Here is a 26,197-nt window from a genome sequence, read left to right on the forward strand (position 1 = left end):
TAGGGGTGATGGGGACCCACCTGGAGGCCAGGGGGTGATGGTAGGGGTGATGGTAGGGGTGATGGGGACCCACCTGGACGCCTGGTGGGTGATGGTAGGGGTGATGGGGACCCACCTGGAGGCCTGGGGGTGATGGTAGGGGTGATGGGGACCCACCTGGAGGCCTGGGGGTGATGGTAGGGGTGATGGTAGGGGTGATGGGGACCCACCTGGAGGCCTGGGGGTGATGGTAGGGATGATGGGGACCCACCTGGAGGCCTGGGGGTGATGGTAGGGGTGATGGGGACCCACCTGGAGGCCTGGGGGTGATGGTAGGGGTGATGGGGACCCACCTGGAGGCCTGGGGGTGATGGTAGGGGTGATGGGGACCCACCTGGAGGCCTGGGGGTGATGGGGACCCACCTGGAGGCCTGGGGGTGATGGGGACCCACCTGGAGGCCTGGGGGTGATGGGGACCCACCTGGAGGCCTGGGGGTGATGGGGACCCACCTGGAGGCCTGGGGTGATGGTTGGGGTGATGGGGACCCACCTGGAGGCCTGGGGGTGATGGTAGGGGTGATGGTAGGGGTGATGGGGACCCACCTGGAGGCCTGGGGGTGATGGTAGGGGGTGATGGGGACCCACCTGGAGGCCTGGGGGTGATGGTAGGGGTGATGGGGACCCACCTGGAGGCCTGGGGGTGATGGTAGGGGTGATGGGGACCCACCTGGAGGCCTGGGGGTGATGGTAGGGGTGATGGGGACCCACCTGGAGGACTGGGGGTGATGGTAGGGGTGATGGGGACCCACCTGGAGGCCTGGGGGCGATGGGGACCCACCTGGAGGCCTGGGGGTGATGGTAGGGGTGATGGGGACCCACCTGGAGGCCTGGGGGTGATGGTAGGGATGATGGGGACCCACCTGGAGGCCTGGGGGTGATGGTAGGGGGTGATGGGAACCCACCTGGAGGCCTGGGGATGATGGTAGGGGTGATGGGGACCCACCTGGAGGCCTGGGGGTGATGGTAGGGGTGATGGGAACCCACCTGGAGGCCTGGGGGTGATGGTAGGGGTGATGGGGACCCACCTGGAGGCCTGGGGGTGATGGTAGGGGGTGATGGGAACCCACCTGGAGGCCTGGGGGTGATGGTAGGGGTGATGGGGACCCACCTGGAGGCCTGGGGGTGATGGTAGGGGTGATGGGGACCCACCTGGAGGCCTGGGGGTGATGGGGACCCACCTGGAGGCCTGGGGGTGATTTTAGGGGTGATGGGGACCCACCTGGAGGCCTGGGGGTGATGGTAGGGATGATGGGGACCCACCTGGAGGCCTGGGGGTGATGGTAGGGGTGATATGGACCCACCTGGAGGCCTGGGGGTGATGGTAGGGGGTGATGGGGACCCACCTGGAGGCCTGGGGGTGATGGTAGGGGTGATGGGGACCCACCTGGAGGCCTGGGGGTGATGGTAGGGGTGATGGGGACCCACCTGGAGGACTGGGGGTGATGGTAGGGGTGATGGGGACCCACCTGGAGGCCTGGGGGTGATGGGGACCCACCTGGAGGCCTGGGGGTGATGGTAGGGGTGATGGGGACCCACCTGGAGGCCTGGGGGTGATAATAGGGATGATGGGGACCCACCTGGAGGCCTGGGAGTGATGGTAGGGGGTGATGGGAACCCACCTGGAGGCCTGGGGGTGATGGTAGGGGTGATGGGGACCCACCTGGAGGCCTGGGGGTGATGGTAGGGGTGATGGGGACCCACCTGGAGGCCTGGGGGTGATGGGGACCCACCTGGAGGCCTGGGGGTGATGGGGACCCACCTGGAGGCCTGGGGGTGATGGTAGGGGTGATGGGGACCCACCTGGAGGCCTGGGGGTGATGGTAGGGATGATGGGGACCCACCTGGAGGCCTGGGGGTGATGGTAGGGGTGATGGTAGGGGTGATGGGGACCCACCTGGAGGCCTGGGGGTGATGGTAGGGGTGATGGTAGGGGTGATGGGGACCCACCTGGAGGCCTGGGGGTGATGGTAGGGGGTGATGGGGACCCACCTGGAGGCCTGGGGTGATGGTAGGGGTGATGGGGACCCACCTGGAGGCCTGGGGGTGATGGTAGGGGTGATGGGGACCCACCTGGAGGACTGGGGGTGATGGTAGGGGTGATGGGGACCCACCTGGAGGCCTGGGGTGATGGTAGGGGTGATGGGAACCCACCTGGAGGCCTGGGGGTGATGGTAGGGGTGATGGGGACCCACCTGGAGGCCTGGGGGTGATGGTAGGGATGATGGGGACCCACCTGGAGGCCTGGGGGTGATGGTAGGGGGTGATGGGAACCCACCTGGAGGCCTGGGGGTGATGGTAGGGGTGATGGGGACCCACCTGGAGGCCTGGGGGTGATGGTAGGGGTGATGGGGACCCACCTGGAGGCCTGGGGGTGATGGGGACCCACCTGGAGGCCTGGGGGTGATGGGGACCCACCTGGAGGCCTGGGGGTGATGGTAGGGGTGATGGGGACCCACCTGGAGGCCTGGGGGTGATGGTAGGGATGATGGGGACCCACCTGGAGGCCTGGGGGTGATGGTAGGGGTGATGGTAGGGGTGATGGGGACCCACCTGGAGGCCTGGGGGTGATGGTAGGGGGTGATGGGGACCCACCTGGAGGCCTGGGGGTGATGGTAGGGGTGATGGGGACCCACCTGGAGGCCTGGGGGTGATGGTAGGGGTGATGGGGACCCACCTGGAGGCCTGGGGGTGATGGTAGGGGTGATGGGGACCCACCTGGAGGCCTGGGGGTGATGGGGACCCACCTGGAGGCCTGGGGGTGATGGGGACCCACCTGGAGGCCTGGGGGTGATGGGGACCCACCTGGAGGCCTGGGGGTGATGGTAGGGGTGATGGGGACCCACCTGGAGGCCTGGGGGTGATGGTAGGGGTGATGGGGACCCACCTGGAGGCCTGGGGGTGATGGTAGGGGTGATGGTAGGGGTGATGGTGACCCACCTGGAGGCCTGGGGGTGATGGGGACCCACCTGGAGGCCTGGGGGTGATGGGGACCCACCTGGAGGCCTGGGGGTGATGGGGACCCACCTGGAGGCCTGGGGGTGATGGTAGGGATGATGGGGACCCACCTGGAGGCCTGGGGGTGATGGTAGGGGTGATGGTAGGGGTGATGGGGACCCACCTGGAGGCCTGGGGGTGATGGTAGGGGTGATGGTAGGGGGTGATGGGGACCCACCTGGAGGCCTGGGGGTGATGGTAGGGGTGATGGGGACCCACCTGGAGGCCTGGGGGTGATGGGGACCCACCTGGAGGCCTGGGGGTGATGGTAGGGGTGATGGTAGGGGTGATGGGGACCCACCTGGAGGCCTGGGGGTGATGGGGACCCACCTGGAGGCCTGGGGGTGATGGGGACCCACCTGGAGGCCTGGGGGTGATGGGGACCCACCTGGAGGCCTGGGGGTGATGGTAGGGATGATGGGGACCCACCTGGAGGCCTGGGGGTGATGGTAGGGGTGATGGGGACCCACCTGGAGGCCTGGGGGTGATGGTAGGGGTGATGGTAGGGGTGATGGGGACCCACCTGGAGGCCTGGGGGTGATGGTAGGGATGATGGGGACCCACCTGGAGGCCTGGGGGTGATGGTAGGGGTGATGGGGACCCACCTGGAGGCCTGGGGGTGATGGTAGGGGGTGATGGGGACCCACCTGGAGGCCTGGGGGTGATGGTAGGGGTGATGGGGACCCACCTGGAGGCCTGGGGGGTGATGGTAGGGATGATGGGGACCCACCTGGAGGCCTGGAGGTGATGGGGACCCACCTGGAGGCCTGGGGGTGATGGTAGGGGTGATGGGGACCCACCTGGAGGCCTGGGGGTGATGGGGACCCACCTGGAGGCCTGGGGTGATGGTTGGGGTGATGGGGACCCACCTGGAGGCCTGGGGGTGATGGTAGGGGTGATGGGGACCCACCTGGAGGCCTGGGGTGATGGGGACCCACCTGGAGGCCTGGGGGTGATGGGGACCCACCTGGAGGCCTGGGGGTGATGGTAGGGGTGATGGGGACCCACCTGGAGGCCTGGGGGTGATGGTAGGGATGATGGGGACCCACCTGGAGGCCTGGGGGTGATGGTAGGGGTGATGGTAGGGGTGATGGGGACCCACCTGGAGGCCTGGGGGTGATGGTAGGGGGTGATGGGGACCCACCTGGAGGCCTGGGGGTGATGGTAGGGGTGATGGGGACCCACCTGGAGGCCTGGGGGTGATGGTAGGGGTGATGGGGACCCACCTGGAGGACTGGGGGTGATGGTAGGGGTGATGGGGACCCACCTGGAGGCCTGGGGGTGATGGGGACCCACCTGGAGGCCTGGGGGTGATGGTAGGGGTGATGGGGACCCACCTGGAGGCCTGGGGGTGATGGTAGGGATGATGGGGACCCACCTGGAGGCCTGGGGGTGATGGTAGGGGGTGATGCGAACCCACCTGGAGGCCTGGGGGTGATGGTAGGGGTGATGGGGACCCACCTGGAGGCCTGGGGGTGATGGTAGGGGTGATGGTAGGGGTGATGGGGACCCACCTGGAGGCCTGGGGGTGATGGGGACCCACCTGGAGGCCTGGGGGTGATGGTAGGGATGATGGGGACCCACCTGGAGGCCTGGGGGTGATGGTAGGGGTGATGGTAGGGGTGATGGGGACCCACCTGGAGGCCTGGGGGTGATGGTAGGGGTGATGGTAGGGGGTGATGGGGACCCACCTGGAGGCCTGGGGGTGATGGTAGGGGTGATGGTAGGGGTGATGGGGACCCACCTGGAGGCCTGGGGGTGATGGGGACCCACCTGGAGGCCTGGGGGTGATGGTAGGGGTGATGGTAGGGGTGATGGGGACCCACCTGCAGGCCTGGGGGTGATGGTAGGGATGATGGGGACCCACCTGGAGGCCTGGGGGTGATAGTAGGGGGTGATGGGAACCCACCTGGAGGCCTGGGGGTGATGGTAGGGGTGATGGGGACCCACCTGGAGGCCTGGGGGTGATGGGGACCCACCTGGAGGCCTGGGGGTGATGGTAGGGATGATGGGGACCCACCTGGAGGCCTGGGGGTGATGGTAGGGGTGATGGTAGGGGTGATGGGGACCCACCTGGAGGCCTGGGGGTGATGGTAGGGGTGATGGTAGGGGGTGATGGGGACCCACCTGGAGGCCTGGGGGTGATGGTAGGGGTGATGGTAGGGGTGATGGTAGGGGTGATGGGGACCCACCTGGAGGCCTGGGGGTGATGGGGACCCACCTGGAGGCCTGGGGGTGATGGTAGGGGTGATGGTAGGGGTGATGGGGACCCACCTGGAGGCCTGGGGGTGATGGGGACCCACCTGGAGGCCTGGGGGTGATGGGGACCCACCTGGAGGCCTGGGGGTGATGGGGACCCACCTGGAGGCCTGGGGGTGATGGGGACCCACCTGGAGGCCTGGGGGTGATGGGGACCCACCTGGAGGCCAGGGGGTGATGATAGAGATGATGGGGACCCACCTGGAGGCCTGGGGGTGATGGTAGGGGTGATGGGTACCCACCTGGAGGCCTGGGGGTGATGGTAGGGGTGATGGTAGGGGTGATGGGGACCCACCTGGAGGCCTGGGGGTGATGGTAGGGATGATGGGGACCCACCTGGAGGCCTGGGGGTGATGGTAGGGGTGATGGGGACCCACCTGGAGGCCTGGGGGTGATGGTAGGGGGTGATGGGGACCCACCTGGAGGCCTGGGGGTGATGGTAGGGGTGATGGGGACCCACCTGGAGGCCTGGGGGGTGATGGTAGGGATGATGGGGACCCACCTGGAGGCCTGGAGGTGATGGGGACCCACCTGGAGGCCTGGGGGTGATGGTAGGGGTGATGGGGACCCACCTGGAGGCCTGGGGGTGATGGGGACCCACCTGGAGGCCTGGGGTGATGGTTGGGGTGATGGGGACCCACCTGGAGGCCTGGGGGTGATGGTAGGGGTGATGGGGACCCACCTGGAGGCCTGGGGGTGATGGTAGGGGTGACGGGGACCCACCTGGAGGCCTGGGGGTGATGGGGACCCACCTGGAGGCCTTGGGGTGATGGTAGGGGTGATGGGGACCCACCTGGAGGCCTGGGGGTGATGGTAGGGGTGACGGGGACCCACCTGGAGGCCTGGGGGTGATGGGGACCCACCTGGAGGCCTGGGGGTGATGGTAAGGGTGATGGGGACCCACCTGGAGGCCTGGGGGTGATGGTAGGGGTGATGGGGACCCACCTGGAGGCCTGGGGGTGATGGTAGGGGTGATGGGGACCCACCTGGAGGCCTGGGGGTGATGGGGACCCACCTGGAGGCCTGGGACAGAGTGGAATGACAAGGACAAAGCAGCAGTGAATGAAGTACTAAAGGCACTAGACATGGAAGGGGCCGAGCATAGCATTGAGAAGGTTTTCCGGCTAGGCCGGTACAACAAAGACCGAGACCGAATGATAAAGATAGTGTTTGCAAACGAGAACACAAAGGAGAGGATCCTATCAAGGAAGAGCTCCCTGAAAAACGTGGGAAAATTAAAAAATGTATTCCTCCAGCGAGACATGACAAGGGAGGAGAGAGCCGTGGCGGCAGAAGCAAGGAAGAGGCGCAGGGCGAGAGGGGAAAACCAGGAAGTCACAGCTCCCAACACAACACCCCCAGAGGCGAGGGGGGAACCCACAACCAGCTACCCAGTAACACCAGAAGGGAGGACAACCCCGCCTCCCTCCTCTGCATAGAAAACCCCCCTACCCCAAACCCTCCCTGCCCCCACTCAAAAGTTCAGCCAAATCTCCCTCCCCCCACACCCAATCCCCACCCTTCTACCCCTCCCCTCCTCCCGAGTCCTCCCTCCCCCCCTTTCCTTCCCGTCCTCCCTCCCTTTTCACCCCATACCCTCCCTGTCCCTCCCCCTTCACTGGATCCCCCGCCCCTCATTCCAGTATCCTCTGAGATCCTGTTACCCACCTCACAGGTCCTCACACCCATGGAACAGCCTCCCCCACCAGCAGAACACTCACCAAGGAGGCGATTTGAGAAGGGACAGAAGAAAGTGAGCCTCAAAGCGATGTACACTAACATAGATGGAATTACAAATAAAGCAAATGAGCTTGGAGAACTGGTACTAGAGGAAAACCCAGACATAATAGCCCTCACAGAAACAAAGATCACGAAAACAATAACAAATGCAGTGTTCCCACAGGACTATTATGTTATGCGGAAAGAGAGGGAAGGAAGAGGTGGGGGTGGTGTAGCTCTGCTGGTAAGAAAAGGCTGGGATTTTGAGGAGATGGATATTCAGGGCTGTGAAGGTTTCAGTGACTACATAGCAGGTACTGTAACAAATGGAGGGAAAAAAATTATAGTTGCAGTCATATATAATCCACCACCAAATGACAGAAGACCAGGAATGGGGGGTGATGGTAGGGATGATGGGGACCCACCTGGAGGCCTGGGGGTGATGGGGACCCACCTGGAGGCCTGGGGGTGATGGTAGGGGTGATGGGGACCCACCTGGAGGCCTGGGGGTGATGGGGACCCACCTGGAGGCCTGGGGTGATGGTAGGGGTGATGGGGACCCACCTGGAGGCCTGGGGGTGATGGTAGGGGTGATGGGGACCCACCTGGAGGCCTGGGGGTGATGGTAGGGGTGACGGGGACCCACCTGGAGGCCTGGGGGTGATGGGGACCCACCTGGAGGCCTGGGGTGATGGTAGGGGTGATGGGGACCCACCTGGAGGCCTGGGGGTGATGGTAGGGGTGACGGGGACCCACCTGGAGGCCTGGGGGTGATGGGGACCCACCTGGAGGCCTGTGGGTGATGGTAGGGGTGATGGTAGGGGTGATGGGGACCCACCTGGAGGCCTGGGGGTGATGGTAGGGGTGATGGTAGGGGGTGATGGGGACCCACCTGGAGGCCTGGGGGTGATGGTAGGGGTGATGGTAGGGGTGATGGTAGGGGTGATGGGGACCCACCTGGAGGCCTGGGGGTGATGGGGACCCACCTGGAGGCCTGGGGGTGATGGTAGGGGTGATGGTAGGGGTGATGGGGACCCACCTGGAGGCCTGGGGGTGATGGGGACCCACCTGGAGGCCTGGGGGTGATGGTAGGGATGATGGGGACCCACCTGGAGGCCTGGGGGTGATGGTAGGGGTGATGGGTACCCACCTGGAGGCCTGGGGGTGATGGTAGGGGTGATGGTAGGGGTGATGGGGACCCACCTGGAGGCCTGGGGGTGATGGTAGGGATGATGGGGACCCACCTGGAGGCCTAGGGGTGATGGTAGGGGTGATGGGGACCCACCTGGAGGCCTGGGGGTGATGGTAGGGGGTGATGGGGACCCACCTGGAGGCCTGGGGGTGATGGTAGGGGTGATGGGGACCCACCTGGAGGCCTGGGGGGTGATGGTAGGGATGATGGGGACCCACCTGGAGGCCTGGAGGTGATGGGGACCCACCTGGAGGCCTGGGGGTGATGGTAGGGGTGATGGGGACCCACCTGGAGGCCTGGGGGTGATGGGGACCCACCTGGAGGCCTGGGGTGATGGTTGGGGTGATGGGGACCCACCTGGAGGCCTGGGGGTGATGGTAGGGGTGATGGGGACCCACCTGGAGGCCTGGGGGTGATGGTAGGGGTGATGGGGACCCACCTGGAGGCCTGGGGGTGATGGGGACCCACCTGGAGGCCTGGGGGGTGATGGTAGGGATGATGGGGACCCACCTGGAGGCCTGGGGGTGATGGGGACCCACCTGGAGGCCTGGGGGTGATGGTAGGGGTGATGGGGACCCACCTGGAGGCCTGGGGGTGATGGCTACCCACCTGGAGGCCTGGGGTGATGGTAGGGGTGATGGGGACCCACCTGGAGGCCTGGGGGTGATGGTAGGGGTGATGGGGACCCACCTGGAGGCCTGGGGGTGATGGTAGGGGTGACGGGGACCCACCTGGAGGCCTGGGGGTGATGGGGACCCACCTGGAGGCCTGGGGGTGATGGTAGGGGTGATGGGGTCCCACCTGGAGGCCTGGGGGTGATGGTAGGGGTGACGGGGACCCACCTGGAGGCCTGGGGGTGATGGGGACCCACCTGGAGGCCTGGGGGTGATGGTAGGGGTGATGGGGACCCACCTGGAGGCCTGGGGGTGATGGTAGGGGTGACGGGGACCCCACCTGGAGGCCTGGGGGTGATGGGGACCCACCTGGAGGCCTGGGGGTGATGGTAGGGGTGACGGGGACCCACCTGGAGGCCTGGGGGTGATGGTAGGGGTGACGGGGACCCACCTGGAGGCCTGGGGGTGATGGTAGGGGTGACGGGGACCCACCTGGAGGCCTGGGGGTGACGGGGACCCACCTGGAGGCCTGGGGGTGATGGTAGGGGTGATGGGGACCCACCTGGAGGCCTGGGGTTGATGGTAGGGGTGACGGGGACCCACCTGGAGGCCTGGGGGTGATGGGGATCCACCTGGAGGCCTGGGGGTGATGGTAGGGGTGACGGGGACCCACCTGGAGGCCTGGGGGAGACGGGGACCCACCTGGCGGCCTGGGGGTGACGGGGACCCACCTGGAGGCCTGGGGGTGACGGGGACCCACCTGGAGGCCTGGGGGTGATGGTAGGGGTGACGGGGACCCACCTGGAGGCCTGGGGGTGATGGTAGGGGTGACGGGGACCCACCTGGAGGCCTGGGGGTGATGGTAGGGGTGACGGGGACCCACCTGGAGGCCTGGGGGTGACGGGAACCCACCTGGAGGCCTGGGGGTGATGGTAGGGGTGATGGGGACCCACCTGGAGGCCTGGGGGTGATGGTAGGGGTGACGGGGACCCACCTGGAGGCCTGGGGGTGATGGGGATCCACCTGGAGGCCTGGGGGTGATGGTAGGGGTGACGGGGACCCACCTGGAGGCCTGGGGGAGACGGGGACCCACCTGGAGGCCTGGGGGTGACGGGGACCCACCTGGAGGCCTGGGGGTGACGGGGACCCACCTGGAGGCCTGGGGGTGATGGTAGGGGTGATGGGGACCCACCTGGAGGCCTGGGGGTGATGGTAGGGGTGATGGTAGGGGTGATGGGGACCCACCTGGAGGCCTGGGGGTGATGGTAGGGGTGATGGGGACCCACCTGGAGGCCTGGGGGTGATGGTAGGGGTGACGGGGACCCACCTGGAGGCCTGGGGGTGATGGTAGGGGTGATGGGGACCCACCTGGAGGCCTGGGGGTGATGGTAGGGGTGATGGGGACCCACCTGGAGGCCTGGGGGTGATGGTAGGGGTGACGGGGACCCACCTGGAGGCCTGGGGGTGATGGTAGGGGTGATGGGGACCCACCTGGAGGCCTGGGGGTGATGGTAGGGGTGACGGGGACCCACCTGGAGGCTGTGAGGGGCAGGTTGATGGAGCAGAAGAGCAGGTCGGAGGCACACAGGCTGATGACGAAGGCGGTGGTGGCGTGGACCCGCAGCTTAACACTTCTGCTCAGTGCTATGATGGTCACCAGGTTACCTGTGGAGAACACCTGTGGTTACTGCCTCGCCTTACACACACCTGTCTTACACACCTGGCGCCCTCCACCTGTCTTACACACCTGGCGGCCTACACCTGTCTTACACACCTGGCGGCCTACACCTGTCTTACACACCTGGCGGCCTACACCTGTCTTACACACCTGGCGCCCTCCACCTGTCTTACACACCTGGCGGCCTACACCTGTCTTATACACCTGGCGGCCTACACCTGTCTTATACACCTGGCGGCCTACACCTGTCTTACACACCTGGCGGCCTACACCTGTCTTACACACCTGGCGGCCTGCACCTGTCTTACACACCTGGCGGCCTGCACCTGTCTTACACACCTGGCGACCTACACCTGTCTTACACACCTGGCGGCCTACACCTGTCTTACACACCTGGCGGCCTACACCTGTCTTAAACACCTGGCGGCCTACACCTGTCTTACACACCTGGCGGCCTACACCTGTCTTACACACCTGGCGGCCTACACCTGTCTTAAACACCTGGCGGCCTACACCTGTCTTACACACCTGGCGGCCTACACCTGTCTTACACATCTGGCGGCCTACACCTGTCTTAAACACCTGGCGGCCTACACCTGTCTTACACACCTGGCGGCCTACACCTGTCTTACACACCTGGCGGCCTACACCTGTCTTAAACACCTGGCGGCCTACACCTGTCTTACACACCTGGCGGCCTGCACCTGTCTTACACACCTGGCGGCCTGCACCTGTCTTACACACCTAGCGGCCTGCACCTGTCTTACACACCTGGCGGCCTACACCTGTCTTACACACCTGGCGGCCTACACCTGTCTTAAACACCTGGCGGCCTGCACCTGTCTTACACACCTGGCGGCCTACACCTGTCTTAAACACCTGGCGGCCTACACCTGTCTTACACACCTGGCGGCCTACACCTGTCTTACACACCTGGCGGCCTACACCTGTCTTAAACACCTGGCGGCCTACACCTGTCTTACACACCTGGCGGCCTACACCTGTCTTACACACCTGGCGGCCTACACCTGTCTTACACACCTGGCGGCCTGCACCTGTCTTACACACCTGGCGGCCTGCACCTGTCTTACACACCTGGCGGCCTACACCTGTCTTACACACCTGGCGGCCTACACCTGTCTTACACACCTGGCGGCCTACACGTGTCTTACACACCTGGCGGCCTACACCTGTCTTACACACCTGGCGGCCTACACCTGTCTTACACACCTGGCGGCCTACACCTGTCTTAAACACCTGGCGGCCTGCACCTGTCTTACACACCTGGCGGCCTACACCTGTCTTAAACACCTGGCGGCCTACACCTGTCTTACACACCTGGCGGCCTGCACCTGTCTTAAACACCTGGCGGCCTGCACCTGTCTTAAACACCTGCAGGTCTGCCGTCATGCAGGTCGGCGTTCAATCCCCGACCGTCCTAACAAGTGGTTGGGCACCATTCTTTTCCCTCCGTCCCATCCCAAATCCTGATCCTGACTCCTTCCCAGTGGTATATAGTCGTGGTGGCTTGGCGCTTTCCCCTCATTGTTCCCTTCCTATGAACACTGTGAGGGGTCGGCCAGTTATGTCCCTTATGTGTAGTGGAAGCGTGTTGAACAGTCTCGGGCCTCTGATGTTGATAGTTCTCTCTTGAACACTGAGGGGTCGGCCAGTTATGTCCCTTATGTGTAGTGGAAGCGTGTTGAACAGTCTCGGGCCTCTGATGTTGATAGTTCTCTCTTGAACACTGTGAGGGGTCGGCCAGTTATGTCCCTTATGTGTAGTGGAAGCGTGTTGAACAGTCTCGGGCCTCTGATGTTGATAGTTCTCTCTTGAACACTGTGAGGGGTGGGCCAGTTATGTCCCTTATGTGTAGTGGAAGCGTGTTGAACAGTCTCGGGCCTCTGATGTTGATAGTTCTCTCTTGAACACTGTGAGGGGTCGGCCAGTTATGTCCCTTATGTGTAGTGGAAGCGTGTTGAACAGTCTCGGGCCTCTGATGTTGATAGTTCTCTCTTGAACACTGTGAGGGGTCGGCCAGTTATGTCCCTTATGTGTAGTGGAAGCGTGTTGAACAGTCTCGGGTACTCTGATGTTGATAGTTCTCTCTTGAACACTGTGAGGGGTCGGCCAGTTATGTCCCTTATGTGTAGTGGAAGCGTGTTGAACAGTCTCGGGACTCTGATGTTGATAGTTCTCTCTCAGAGTACCAGTTGCACCTCTGCTCTTCAACGGGGGTATTCTGCACATCCTGCCATGTCTTCTGGTCTCATGTGGTGGTATTTCAGTGTGCAGGCGTGGGACCAGCCCGTCTCCAAGATAACTTCAGGATGATAAGACTGGCGCCTGGCTGCCCAGTATTGGCGGCTCCTCTGACACATTGGTAATTGTGTATAGCAGGACAGAAGCGTTTGGGCAATGTTTGCCATCACCTCTCTACCGAGCACTTGAGGACCTTGGCCGGTTGATGGTCCATGCCAGCAACAGTCTGCTTGATCAGACCTCCAACAAGGAGGTTTAGTCAGAGACCGGGCCGCGGGGAGGTTGATCCTCGAAACCATTGCAAGGTCACCACAAGGCGGGTAGTTCATGCCCACACTCATGCCCACAGTCATGCCCACAGTCATACCCACAGTCATGCCCCACACTCATGCCCACAGTCATGCCCCACAGTCATGCCCCACAGTCATGCCCACAGTCATGCCCCACAGTCATGCCCACAGTCATGCCCCACAGTCATGCCGCACAGTCATGCCCACAGTCATGCCCCACAGTCATGCCCACAGTCATGCCCCACAGTCATGCCCCACAGTCATGCCCCACAGTCATGCCCACAGTCATGCCCCACAGTCATGCCGCACACTCATGCCCACAGTCATGCCCCACAGTCATGCCCCACAGTCATGCCCCACAGTCATGCCGCACAGTCATGCCCCACAGTCATGCCCCACAGTCATGCCCACAGTCATGCCCCACAGTCATGCCCCACAGTCATGCCCCACAGTCATGCCCACAGTCATGCCCCACAGTCATGCCCACAGTCATACCCACAGTCATGCCCCACAGTCATGCCCCACAGTCATGCCCCACAGTCATGCCCCACAGTCATGCCCCACAGTCATGCCCACAGTCATGCCCCACAGTCATGCCCAGTCATGCCCACAGTCATGCCCACAGTCATGCCCTACAGTCATGCCCACAGTCATGCCCCACAGTCATGCCCACAGTCATACCCACAGTCATGCCCACAGTCATGCCCACAGTCATGCCCCACAGTCATGCCCACAGTCATGCCCCACAGTCATGCCCCACAGTCATGCCCCACAGTCATGCCCCACAGTCATGCCCACAGTCATGCCCACAGTCATGCCCACAGTCATGCCCCACAGTCATGCCCCACAGTCATGTCCACAGTCATGCCCACACTCATGCCCCACAGTCATGCCCACAGTCATGCCCCACAGTCATGCCCCACAGTCATGCCCACAGTCATGCCCACAGTCATGCCCACAGTCTTGCCCACAGTCATGCCCAAACTCATGCCCACACTCATGCCCACAGTCATGCCCCACAGTCATACCCACAGTCATGCCCCACAGTCATACCCACAGTCATGCCCCACAATCATGCCCACAGTCATGCCCACAGTCATACCCACAGTCATGCCCCACAGTCATGCCCACACTCATACCCACAGTCATGCCCACAGTCATACCCCACAGTCATGCCCCACAGTCATACCCACAGTCATGCCCCACAGTCATGCCCACAGTCATGCCCCACAGTCATGCCCACAGTCATGCCCACAGTCATGCCCCACAGTCATGCCCACAGTCATGCCCCACAGTCATGCCCACAGTCATGCCCCACAGTCATGCCCCAGTCATGCCCACAGTCATGCCCACAGTCATGCCCACAGTCTTGCCCACAGTCATGCCCACAGTCATGCCCCACACTCATACCCACAGTCATGCCCACAGTCATGCCCACAGTCATGCCCCACAGTCATGCCCACAGTCATGCTCCACAGTCATGCCCCACAGTCATGCCCCACAGTCATGCCGCACAGTCATGCCCACAGTCATGCCCCACACTCATACCCACAGTCATGCCCACAGTCATGCCCACAGTCATGCCCCACAGTCATCCCCACAGTCATGCTCCACAGTCATGCCCCACAGTCATGCCCCACAGTCATGCCCACAGTCATGCCCACAGTCATACCCACAGTCATGCCCACAGTCATGCCCACAGTCATGCCCACAGTCATGCCCACAGTCATGCCCCACAGTCATGCCCACAGTCATGCCCCACAGTCATGCCCACAGTCATGCCCCACAGTCATGCCCACAGTCATGCCCACAGTCATGCCCACAGTCTTGCCCACAGTCATGCCCACACTCATGCCCACAGTCATGCCCACACTCATGCCCAGTCATGCCCACAGTCATGCCCCACAGTCATGCCCACACTGATGCCCACAGTCATGCCTACACTCATGCCCACAGTCATGCCCACAGTCATGCCCCACAGTCATGCCCACAGTCATGCCCCACAGTCATGCCCACAGTCATGCCCCACAGTCATGCCCCACAGTCATGCCCAGTCATGCCCACAGTCATGCCCACAGTCATGCCCCACAGTCATGCCCCACACTCATGCCCCACAGTCATGCCCACAGTCATGCCCCACAGTCATGCCCACACTCATGCCCACACTCATGCCCCACAGTCATGCCCACACTCATGCCCACACTCATGCCCCACAGTCATGCCCCACAGTCATGCCCAGTCATGCCCCACAGTCATGCCCACAGTCATGCCCCACAGTCATGCCCACACTCATGCCCACACTCATGCCCCACAGTCATGCCCACACTCATGCCCACACTCATGCCCCACAGTCATGCCCCACAGTCATGCCCAGTCATGCCCCACAGTCATGCCCAGTCATGCCCCACAGTCATGCCCAGTCATGCCCCACAGTCATGCCCAGTCATGCCCCACACTCATGCCCCACACTCATGCCCACAGTCATGCCCCACAGTCATGCCCCACAGTCATGCCCACAGTCATGCCCACAGTCATGCCCCACAGTCATGCCCCACAGTCATGCCCACAGTCATGCCCACAGTCATGCCCCACACTCATGCCCCACACTCATGCCCACAGTCATGCCCCACAGTCATGCCCACAGTCATGCCCCACAGTCATGCCCACACTCATGCCCCACAGTCATGCCCACACTCATGCCCCATATTCATGCCCACAGTCATGCCCCACAGTCATGCCCCACACTCATGCCCCACACTCATGCCCACAGTCATGCCCCACACTCATGCCCACAGTCATGCCCCATATTCATGCCCACAGTCATGCCCCACAGTCATGCCCACACTCATGCCCCACAGTCATGCCCACACTCATGCCCCACAGTCATGCCCCACAGTCATGCCCCACAGTCATGCCCACACTCATGCCCCACAGTCATGCCCACACTCATGCCCCACAGTCATGCCCCACAGTCATGCCCACACTCATGCCCACAGTCATGCCCACACTCATGCCCCACAGTCATGCCCCACAGTCATGCCCCACAGTCATGCCCACACTCATGCCCCACAGTCATGCCCCACAGTCATGCCCACACTCATGCCCACAGTCATGCCCACACTCATGCCCCACAGTCATGCCCCACAGTCATGCCCACACTCATGCCCCACAGTCATGCCCCACAGTCATGCCCACACTCATGCCCACAGTCATGCCCACACTCATGCCCCACAGTCATGCCCCACAGTCATGCCCCACAGTCATGCCCACACTCATGCCCCACAGTCATGCCCACACTCATGCCCCACAGTCATGCCCCACAGTCATGCCCCACAGTCATGCCCACAGTCATGCCCACAGTCATGCCCCACACTCATGCCCCACACTCATGCCCACAGTCATGCCCCACAGTCATGCCCACACTCATGCCCCACAGTCATGCCCCACAGTCATGCCCCACAGTCATGCCCACAGTCATGCCCCACAGTCATGCCCCACAGTCATGCCCACACTCATGCCCCACAGTCATGCCCACACTCATGCCCCACAGTCATGCCCCACAGTCATGCCCCACAGTCATGCCCACAGTCATGCCCACACTCATGCCCCACAGTCATGCCCACACTCATGCCCCACAGTCATGCCCCACAGTCATGCCCCACAGTCATGCCCACAGTCATGCCCACACTCATGCCCCACAGTCATGCCCACAGTCATGCCCCACAGTCATGCCCACAGTCATGCCCACAGTCATGCCCCACAGTCATGCCCACAGTCATGCCCACACTCATGCCCCACAGTCATGCCCACACTCATGCCCCACAGTCATGCCCCACAGTCATGCCCCACAGTCATGCCCACAGTCATGCCCCACAGTCATGCCCACAGTCATGCCCCACAGTCATGCCCACAGTCATGCCCCACAGTCATGCCCACAGTCATGCCCCACAGTCATGCCCACAGTCATGCCCCACAGTCATGCCCACAGTCATGCCCACAGTCATGCCCCACAGTCATGCCCCACAGTCATGCCCCACAGTCATGCCCACAGTCATGCCCACACTCATGCCCCACAGTCATGCCCACAGTCATGCCCCACAGTCATGCCCACACTCATGCCCCACAGTCATGCCCACACTCATGCCCCACAGTCATGCCCCACAGTCATGCCCCACAGTCATGCCCACAGTCATGCCCACACTCATGCCCCACAGTCATGCCCACACTCATGCCCCACAGTCATGCCCCACAGTCATGCCCCACAGTCATGCCCACAGTCATGCCCACACTCATGCCCCACAGTCATGCCCACAGTCATGCCCCACAGTCATGCCCACAGTCATGCCCACAGTCATGCCCACACTCATGCCCCACAGTCATGCCCACAGTCATGCCCCACAGTCATGCCCACAGTCATGCCCACAGTCATGCCCACACTCATGCCCCACAGTCATGCCCACAGTCATGCCCCACAGTCATGCCCACAGTCATGCCCCACAGTCATGCCCACAGTCATGCCCCACAGTCATGCCCACACTCATGCCCATATTCGGTGCCCATCAGGTGAACATAGAGTGATAGCAATAATGGTTGTGTAGCACTGAAGGGTTGAGATGTCTGGCATGTTGAAGCTTCTTGATGTACCCATTGGTGCCTTATGGCGTCCCCCAGGGCACAGTACTGTGCTCTAGTACTGTGAGGCCGCTCCCAGGGCACTGTACCCTCCACCAGTACTGTGAGGCGGCCCCCAGGGCACTGTACTGTGCACCAGTACTGTGAGGCGTCCCCCAGGGCACTGTACTGTGCACCAGTACTGTGAGGCGTCCCCCAGGGCACTGTACTGTGCACCAGTACTGTGAGGCGTCCCCCAGGGCACTGTACTGTGCACCAGTACTGTGAGGCGGCCCCCAGGGCACTGTACTGTGCACCAGTACTGTGAGGCGGCCCCCAGGGCACTGTACCCTCCACCAGTACTATGAGGCGGCCCCCAGGGCACTGTACTGTGCACCAGTACTGTGAGACGTCCCCCAGGGCACTGTACTGTGCACCAGTACTGTGAGGCGTCCCCCAGGGCACTGTACTGTGCACCAGTACTGTGAGGCGGCCCCCAGGGCACTGTACCCTCCACCAGTACTGTGAGGCGGCCCCCAGGGCACTGTACTGTGCACCAGTACTGTGAGGCGGCCCCCAGGGCACTGTACCCTCCACCAGTACTGTGAGGCGGCCCCCAGGGCACTGTACTGTGCACCAGTACTGTGAGGCGGCCCCCAGGGCACTGTACTGTGTACCAGTACTGTGAGGCGTCCCCCAGGGCACTGTACTGTTCCCCAGTACTGTGAGGCGTCCCCCAGGACACTGTACTGTGCCCCAGTACTGTGAGGCGTCCCCCAGGACACTGTACAGTGCCCCAGTACTGTGAGGCGGCCCCCAGGACACTGTACTGTGCCCCAGTACTGTGAGGCGTCCCCCAGGGCACTGTACTGTGCACCAGTACTGTGAGGCGGCCCCCAGGGCACTGTACTGTGCCCCAGTACTGTGAGGCGGCCCCCAGGGCACTGTACTGTGCACCAGTACTGTGAGGCGTCCCCCAGGGCACTGTACTGTGCACCAGTACTGTGAGGCGGCCCCCAGGGCACTGTACTGTGCCCCAGTACTGTGAGGCGGCCCCCAGGGCACTGTACTGTGCTCCAGTACTGTGAGGCAGCCCCCAGGGCACTGTACCCTCCACCAGTACTGTGAGGCGGCCCCCAGGGCACAGAACTGTGCTCCAGTACTGTGAGGCGTCCCCCAGGGCACAGTACTGTGCTCCAGTACTGTGAGGCGTCCCCAAGGGCACTGTACTGTGCACCAGTACTGTGAGGCGTCCCCCAGGGCACTGTACTGTGCACCAGTACTGTGAGGCGTCCCCCAGGGCACTGTACTGTGCACCAGTACTGTGAGGCGTCCCCCAGGGCACTGTACTGTGCACCAGTACTGTGAGGCGGCCCCCAGGGCACTGTACTGTGCACCAGTACTGTGAGGCGGCCCCCAGGGCACTGTACCCTCCACCAGTACTATGAGGCGGCCCCCAGGGCACTGTACTGTGCACCAGTACTGTGAGGCGTCCCCCAGGGCACTGTACTGTGCACCAGTACTGTGAGGCGTCCCCCAGGGCACTGTACTGTGCACCAGTACTGTGAGGCGGCCCCCAGGGCACTGTACCCTCCACCAGTACTATGAGGCGGCCCCCAGGGCACTGTACTGTGCACCAGTACTGTGAGACGTCCCCCAGGGCACTGTACTGTGCACCAGTACTGTGAGGCGTCCCCCAGGGCACTGTACTGTGCACCAGTACTGTGAGGCGGCCCCCAGGGCACTGTACCCTCCACCAGTACTGTGAGGCGGCCCCCAGGGCACTGTACTGTGCACCAGTACTGTGAGGCGGCCCCCAGGGCACTGTACCCTCCACCAGTACTGTGAGGCGGCCCCCAGGGCACTGTACTGTGCACCAGTACTGTGAGGCGGCCCCCAGGGCACTGTACTGTGTACCAGTACTGTGAGGCGTCCCCCAGGGCACTGTACTGTTCCCCAGTACTGTGAGGCGTCCCCCAGGACACTGTACTGTGCCCCAGTACTGTGAGGCGTCCCCCAGGACACTGTACAGTGCCCCAGTACTGTGAGGCGGCCCCCAGGACACTGTACTGTGCCCCAGTACTGTGAGGCGTCCCCCAGGGCACTGTACTGTGCACCAGTACTGTGAGGCGGCCCCCAGGGCACTGTACTGTGCCCCAGTACTGTGAGGCGGCCCCCAGGGCACTGTACTGTGCACCAGTACTGTGAGGCGTCCCCCAGGGCACTGTACTGTGCACCAGTACTGTGAGGCGGCCCCCAGGGCACTGTACTGTGCCCCAGTACTGTGAGGCGGCCCCCAGGGCACTGTACTGTGCTCCAGTACTGTGAGGCAGCCCCCAGGGCACTGTACCCTCCACCAGTACTGTGAGGCGGCCCCCAGGGCACAGAACTGTGCTCCAGTACTGTGAGGCGTCCCCCAGGGCACAGTACTGTGCTCCAGTACTGTGAGGCGTCCCCAAGGGCACTGTACTGTGCACCAGTACTGTGAGGCGTCCCCCAGGGCACTGTACTGTGCACCAGTACTGTGAGGCGTCCCCCAGGGCACTGTACTGTGCACCAGTACTGTGAGGCGTCCCCCAGGGCACTGTACTGTGCACCAGTACTGTGAGGCGGCCCCCAGGGCACTGTACTGTGCACCAGTACTGTGAGGCGGCCCCCAGGGCACTGTACCCTCCACCAGTACTATGAGGCGGCCCCCAGGGCACTGTACTGTGCACCAGTACTGTGAGGCGTCCCCCAGGGCACTGTACTGTGCACCAGTACTGTGAGGCGTCCCCCAGGGCACTGTACTGTGCACCAGTACTGTGAGGCGGCCCCCAGGGCACTGTACCCTCCACCAGTACTGTGAGGCGGCCCCCAGGGCACTGTACTGTGCACCAGTACTGTGAGGCGGCCCCCAGGGCACTGTACCCTCCACCAGTACTGTGAGGCGGCCCCCAGGGCACTGTACTGTGCACCAGTACTGTGAGGCGGCCCCCAGGGCACTGTACCCTCCACCAGTACTGTGAGGCGGCCCCCAGGGCACTGTACTGTGCACCAGTACTGTGAGGCGGCCCCCAGGGCACTGTACTGTGTACCAGTACTGTGAGGCGTCCCCCAGGGCACTGTACTGTTCCCCAGTACTGTGAGGCGGCCCCCAGGACACTGTACTGTGCCCCAGTACTGTGAGGCGTCCCCCAGGACACTGTACAGTGCCCCAGTACTGTGAGGCGGCCCCCAGGACACTGTACTGTGCCCCAGTACTGTGAGGCGTCCCCCAGGACACTGTACTGTGCCCCAGTACTGTGAGGCGGCCCCCAGGGCACTGTACTGTGCACCAGTACTGTGAGGCGTCCCCCAGGGCACTGTACTGTGCACCAGTACTGTGAGGCGGCCCCCAGGGCACTGTACTGTGCCCCAGTACTGTGAGGCGGCCCCCAGGGCACTGTACTGTGCACCAGTACTGTGAGGCGTCCCCCAGGGCACTGTACTGTGCACCAGTACTGTGAGGCGGCCCCCAGGGCACTGTACTGTGCCCCAGTACTGTGAGGCGGCCCCCAGGGCACTGTACTGTGCACCAGTACTGTGAGGCGGCCCCCAGGGCACTGTACTGTGCCCCAGTACTGTGAGGCGTCCCCCAGGGCACTGTACTGTGCACCAGTACTGTGAGGCGGCCCCCAGGGCACTGTACTGTGCACCAGTACTGTGAGGCGGCCCCCAGGGCACTGTACCCTCCACCAGTACTATGAGGCGGCCCCCAGGGCACTGTACTGTGCACCAGTACTGTGAGGCGTCCCCCAGGCCACTGTACTGTGCACCAGTACTGTGAGGCGTCCCCCAGGGCACTGTACTGTGCACCAGTACTGTGAGGCGGCCCCTAGGGCACTGTACCCTCCACCAGTACTGTGAAGCGGCCCCCAGGGCACTGTACCCTCCACCAGTACTGTGAGGCGGCCCCCAGGGCACTGTACTGTGCACCAGTACTGTGAGGCGGCCCCCAGGGCACTGTACCCTCCACCAGTACTGTGAGGCGGCCCCCAGGGCACTGTACTGTGCACCAGTACTGTGAGGCAGCCCCCAGGGCACTGTACTGTGTACCAGTACTGTGAGGCGTCCCCCAGGGCACTGTACTGCTCCCCAGTACTGTGAGGCGTCCCCCAGGACACTGTACTGTGCCCCAGTACTGTGAGGCGTCCCCCAGGACACTGTACAGTGCCCCAGTACTGTGAGGCGGCCCCCAGGACACTGTACTGTGCCCCAGTACTGTGAGGCGTCCCCCAGGACACTGTACTGTGCCCCAGTACTGTGAGGCGGCCTCCAGGACACTGTACTGTGCCCCAGTACTGTGAGGCGTCCCCCAGGACACTGTACTGTGCCCCAGTACTGTGAGGCGGCCCCCAGGGCACTGTACTGTGCACCAGTACTGTGAGGCGTCCCCCAGGGCACTGTACTGTGCACCAGTACTGTGAGGCGGCCCCCAGGGCACTGTACCCTCCACCAGTACTGTGAGGCGGCCCCCAGGGCACTGTAGTGTGCACCAGTACTGTGAGGCGGCCCCCAGGGCACTGTACTGTGCACTAGTACTGTGAGGCGGCCCCCAGGGCACTGTACTGTGCACCAGTACTGTGAGGTGTCCCCCAGGGCACTGTACTGTGCACCAGTACTGTGAGGCGGCCCCCAGGGCACTGTACTGTGCACCAGTACTGTGTGGCGGCCCCCAGGGCACTGTACTGTGCCCCAGTCCTGTGAGGCAGCCCCAGGGCACTGTACTGTGCACCAGTACTGTGAGGCGGCCCCCAGGGCACTGTACTGTGCACCAGTACTGTGAGGCAGCCCCCAAGACACGTCACCGCTCTAGGTCTCGGGTTACCGCCTCTCGACGCTCAATTGTCTCCTGTTCTCCCCATCAATGACGTCTTGAAGATGCTGTCAATGTTGCTGCTGTGTGGCTGGATGTGGCTGGATGTGGCTGGGAGTGGCTGGGTGTGGCTGGATGTGGCTGGATGTGGCTGGGAGTGGCTGGGTGTGGCTGGGTGTGGTTGGGGGTGACTGGGAGTGGCTGGGTGTGGCTGGGTGTGGCTGGGAGTGGCTGGGAGTGGCTGGGTGTGGTTGGGGGTGACTGGGAGTGGCTGGATGTGGCTGGGAGTGGCTGGGAGTGGCTGGGTGTGGTTGGGGGTGACTGGGAGTGGCTGGGTGTGGCTGGGTGTGGCTGGGAGTGGCTGGGAGTGGCTGGGTGTGGCTGGGAGTGGCTGGGAGTGGCTGGGTGTGGCTGGGTGTGGCTGGGTGTGGTTGGGGGTGACTGGGAGTGGCTGGGAGTGGCTGGGAGTATCTGGGAGTGGGTGGGAGTGGCTGGGTGTGGCTGGATGTGGCTGGGTGTGGCTGGGTGTGGCTGGGAGTGGCTGGGTGTGGCTGGGAGTGGCTGGGTGTGGCTGGGAGTGGCTGGGTGTGGCTGGGAGTGGCTGGGAGTGGCTGGATGTGGCTGGGAGTGGCTGGGAGTGGCTGGGTGTGGCTGGGAGTGGCTGGGTGTGGCTGGGAGTGGCTGGGAGTGGCTGGGTGTGGTTGGGAGTGGCTGGGAGTGGCTGGGTGTGGCTGGGTGTGGCTGGGTGTGGCTGGGAGTGGCTGGGTGTGGCTGGGTGTGGCTGGGTGTGGCTGGGAGTGGCTGGGTGTGACTGGGTGTGACTGGGTGTGGCTGGGTGTGGCTGGGTGTGGCTGGATGTGGCTGGGTGTGGCTGGGTGTGACTGGGTGTGGCTGGGAGTGACTGGGTGTGACTGGGTGTGGCTGGGTGTGGCTGGGTGTGACTGGGTGTGGCTGGGTGTGGCTGGATGTGGCTGGGTGTGGCTGGGTGTGGCTGGGTGTGACTGGGAGTGGCTGGGTGTGACTGGGTGTGGCTGGGTGTGACTGGGTGTGGCTGGGTGTGACTGGGTGTGGCTGGGTGTGGCTGGGTGTGGCTGGGTGTGGCTGGGAGTGGCTGGGTGTGGCTGGGAGTGGCTGGGTGTGGCTGGGTGTGACTGGGTGTGGCTGGGTGTGGCTGGATGTGGCTGGGTGTGGCTGGGTGTGACTGGGTGTGGCTGGGAGTGGCTGGGTGTGGCTGGATGTGGCTGGGTGTGGCTGGGAGTGGCTGGATGTGGCTGGGTGTGGCTGGATGTGGCTGGGAGTGGCTGGGAGTGGCTGGGAGTGGCTGGGTGTGGCTGGGTGTGGCTGGGAGTGGCTGGGGTGTGTCTGGGAGTGGCTGGGTGTGGCTGGGAGTAGCTGGGAGTGGCTGGGTGTGGCTGGGTGTGGCTGGGAGTGGCTGGGAGTGGCTGGGAGTGGCTGGGTGTGGCTGGGAGTGGCTGGCGGTGGCTGGGAGTGGCTGGGGTGTAGCTGGGAGTGGCTGGGAGTGGCTGGGTGTGGTTGGGAGTGGCTGGGAGTAGCTGGGAGTGGCTGGGAGTGGCTGGGTGTGGCTGGGTGTGACTGGGAGTGGCTGGGAGTAGCTGGGTGTAGCTGGGAGTGGCTGGGAGTAGCTGGGAGTGGCTGGTAGTGGCTGGGTGTGGCTGGGAGTGGCTGGGAGTAGCTGGGAGTAGCTGGGTGTGGCTGGGTGTGGCTGGGAGTGGCTGGGAGTAGCTGGGTGTGGCTGGGAGTGGCTGGGAGTGGTTGGGTGTGGCTAGAAGTGGCTAGGAGTGGCTGGGGGTTGCTGGGTGTGACTGGGGTGGCTGGGTGTGGCTGGGAGTGGCTGGTAGTGGCTGGTAGTGGCTGGGGGTCGCTGGGTGTGGCTGGGAGTGGCTGGGAGTGGCTGGGTGTGGCTGGGAGTGGCTGGGTGTGGCTGGGAGTGGCTGGGTGTGGCTGGGTGTGGCTGGGAGTGGCTGGGTGTGGCTGGGAGTGGCTGGGAGTGGCTGGTAGTGGCTGGGGGTGGCTGGGTGTGGCTGGGTGTGGCTGGGGAGTGGCTGGGTGTGGCTGGGGTGTGGCTGGGTGTGGCTGGGTGTGGCTGGGAGTGGCTGGGTGTGGCTGGGAGTGGCTGGGTGTGGCTGGGTGTGGCTGGGAGTGGCTGGGTGTGGCTGGGAGTGGCTGGGAGTGGCTGGTAGTGGCTGGGGGTGGCTGGGTGTGGCTGGGTGTGGCTGGGGAGTGGCTGGGTGTGGCTGGGGTGTGGCTGGGTGTGGCTGGGTGTGGCTGGGTGTGGCTGGGAGTGGCTGGGTGTGGCTGGGAGTGGCTGGGAGTGGCTGGTAGTGGCTGGGGGTGGCTGGGTGTGGCTGGGTGTGGCTGGGGAGTGGCTGGGTGTGGCTGGGGTGTGGCTGGGTGTGGCTGGGTGTGGCTGGGAGTGGCTGGGTGTGGCTGGGGTGTGGCTGGGTGTGGCTGGGTGTGGCTGGGTGTGGCTGGGAGTGGCTGGGAGCCATGATAACAGTCTGAGACACCAGCAGGTCGCGTGGTCAGATACAGCTAAGAGCTCCGTCCTGAGTGGCTGATACTGCACCCACCTGGTGGTCCATGGCCCGGGTGTGGGGGGCCACAGTGGACCATGGCCCGGGTGTGGTGGGGGCCACAGTGGACCATGGCCCGGGCGTGGAGGGGGCCACAGTGGTCCATGGCCCGGGTGTGGGGGGCCACAGTGGACCATGGCCCGGGTGTGGTGGGGGCCACAGTGGACCATGGCCCGGGTGTGGGGGGCCACAGTGGACCATGGCCCGGGTGTGGTGGGGGCCACAGTGGACCATGGCCCGGGTGTGTTGGGGGCCACAGTGGACCATGGCCCGGGTGTGGTGGTGGCCACAGTGGACCATGGCCCGGGTGTGGGTGGGCCACAGTGGTCCATGGCCCGGGTGTGGTGGGGGCCACAGTGGACCATGGCCCGGGTGTGGTGGTGGCCACAGTGGACCATGGCCCGGGTGTGGTGGTGGCCACAGTGGACCATGGCCCGGGTGTGGTGGGGGCCACAGTGGACCATGGCCCGGGTGTGGTGGGGGCCACAGTGGACCATGGCCCGGGTGTGGTGGGGGCCACAGTGGACCATGGCCCGTACTAATGACTACGGGTACAGTCACCCTACACCGCTGACCACCACCCTAGGGGGGCCGGGGCCCCTAAAAACACCCTCTGAGGTTAACCAGCGCCCTCCCCCCCTTATCCCAGGGGGGGGGGAGGGCCCCTAGTTAGGGTTATAGGAGGCAAAAGGCTCTTCATGATGGGTTAAGTTGCTCTCCTATTTCCGTAGGTCTGCTGTATGTGATGTATTCTCTATGTTGGGTCTGTTGTATGTGATGTATTCTCCATGTTGGGTCTGTTGTATGTGATGTATTCTCTATGTTGGGTCTGTTGTATGTGATGTATTCTCCATGTTGGGTCTGTTGTATGTGATGTATTCTCCATGTTGGGTCTGTTGTATGTGATGTATTCTCCATGTTGGGTGTGTTGTATGTGATGTATTCTCCATGTTGGGTGTGTTGTATGTGATGTATTCTCTATGTTGGGTCTGTTGTATGTGATGTATTCTCTGTATTGGGTCTGTTGTATGTGATGTATTCTCTATGTTGGATCTGTTGTATGTGATGTATTCTCTATGCTGGGTCTGTTGTATGTGATGTATTCTCT

The 26,197-nt window shown here is 63.4% G+C and overlaps 1 protein-coding gene across 6 annotated transcripts in view; it reads right to left on the reverse strand.

Moving 5' to 3' along the window:
- Positions 1 to 26,197, reverse strand: part of LOC123754109 (protein trapped in endoderm-1) — a 115,157-nt gene that overhangs the window by 10,215 nt on the left and 78,745 nt on the right. For all 6 annotated transcript variants that reach the window (XM_069308294.1, XM_069308291.1, XM_069308283.1 and 3 more), the window contains one exon: positions 10,350 to 10,482. In XM_069308294.1, coding sequence (XP_069164395.1) covers positions 10,350 to 10,482 — 133 coding nt within the window. The remainder of the gene's footprint in view (positions 1 to 10,349; positions 10,483 to 26,197) is intronic.

The sequence above is a fragment of the Procambarus clarkii genome, chromosome 6 (assembly GCF_040958095.1).
Source record: "Procambarus clarkii isolate CNS0578487 chromosome 6, FALCON_Pclarkii_2.0, whole genome shotgun sequence".
NCBI classification, from domain to species: Eukaryota; Metazoa; Arthropoda; class Malacostraca; order Decapoda; family Cambaridae; genus Procambarus; species Procambarus clarkii.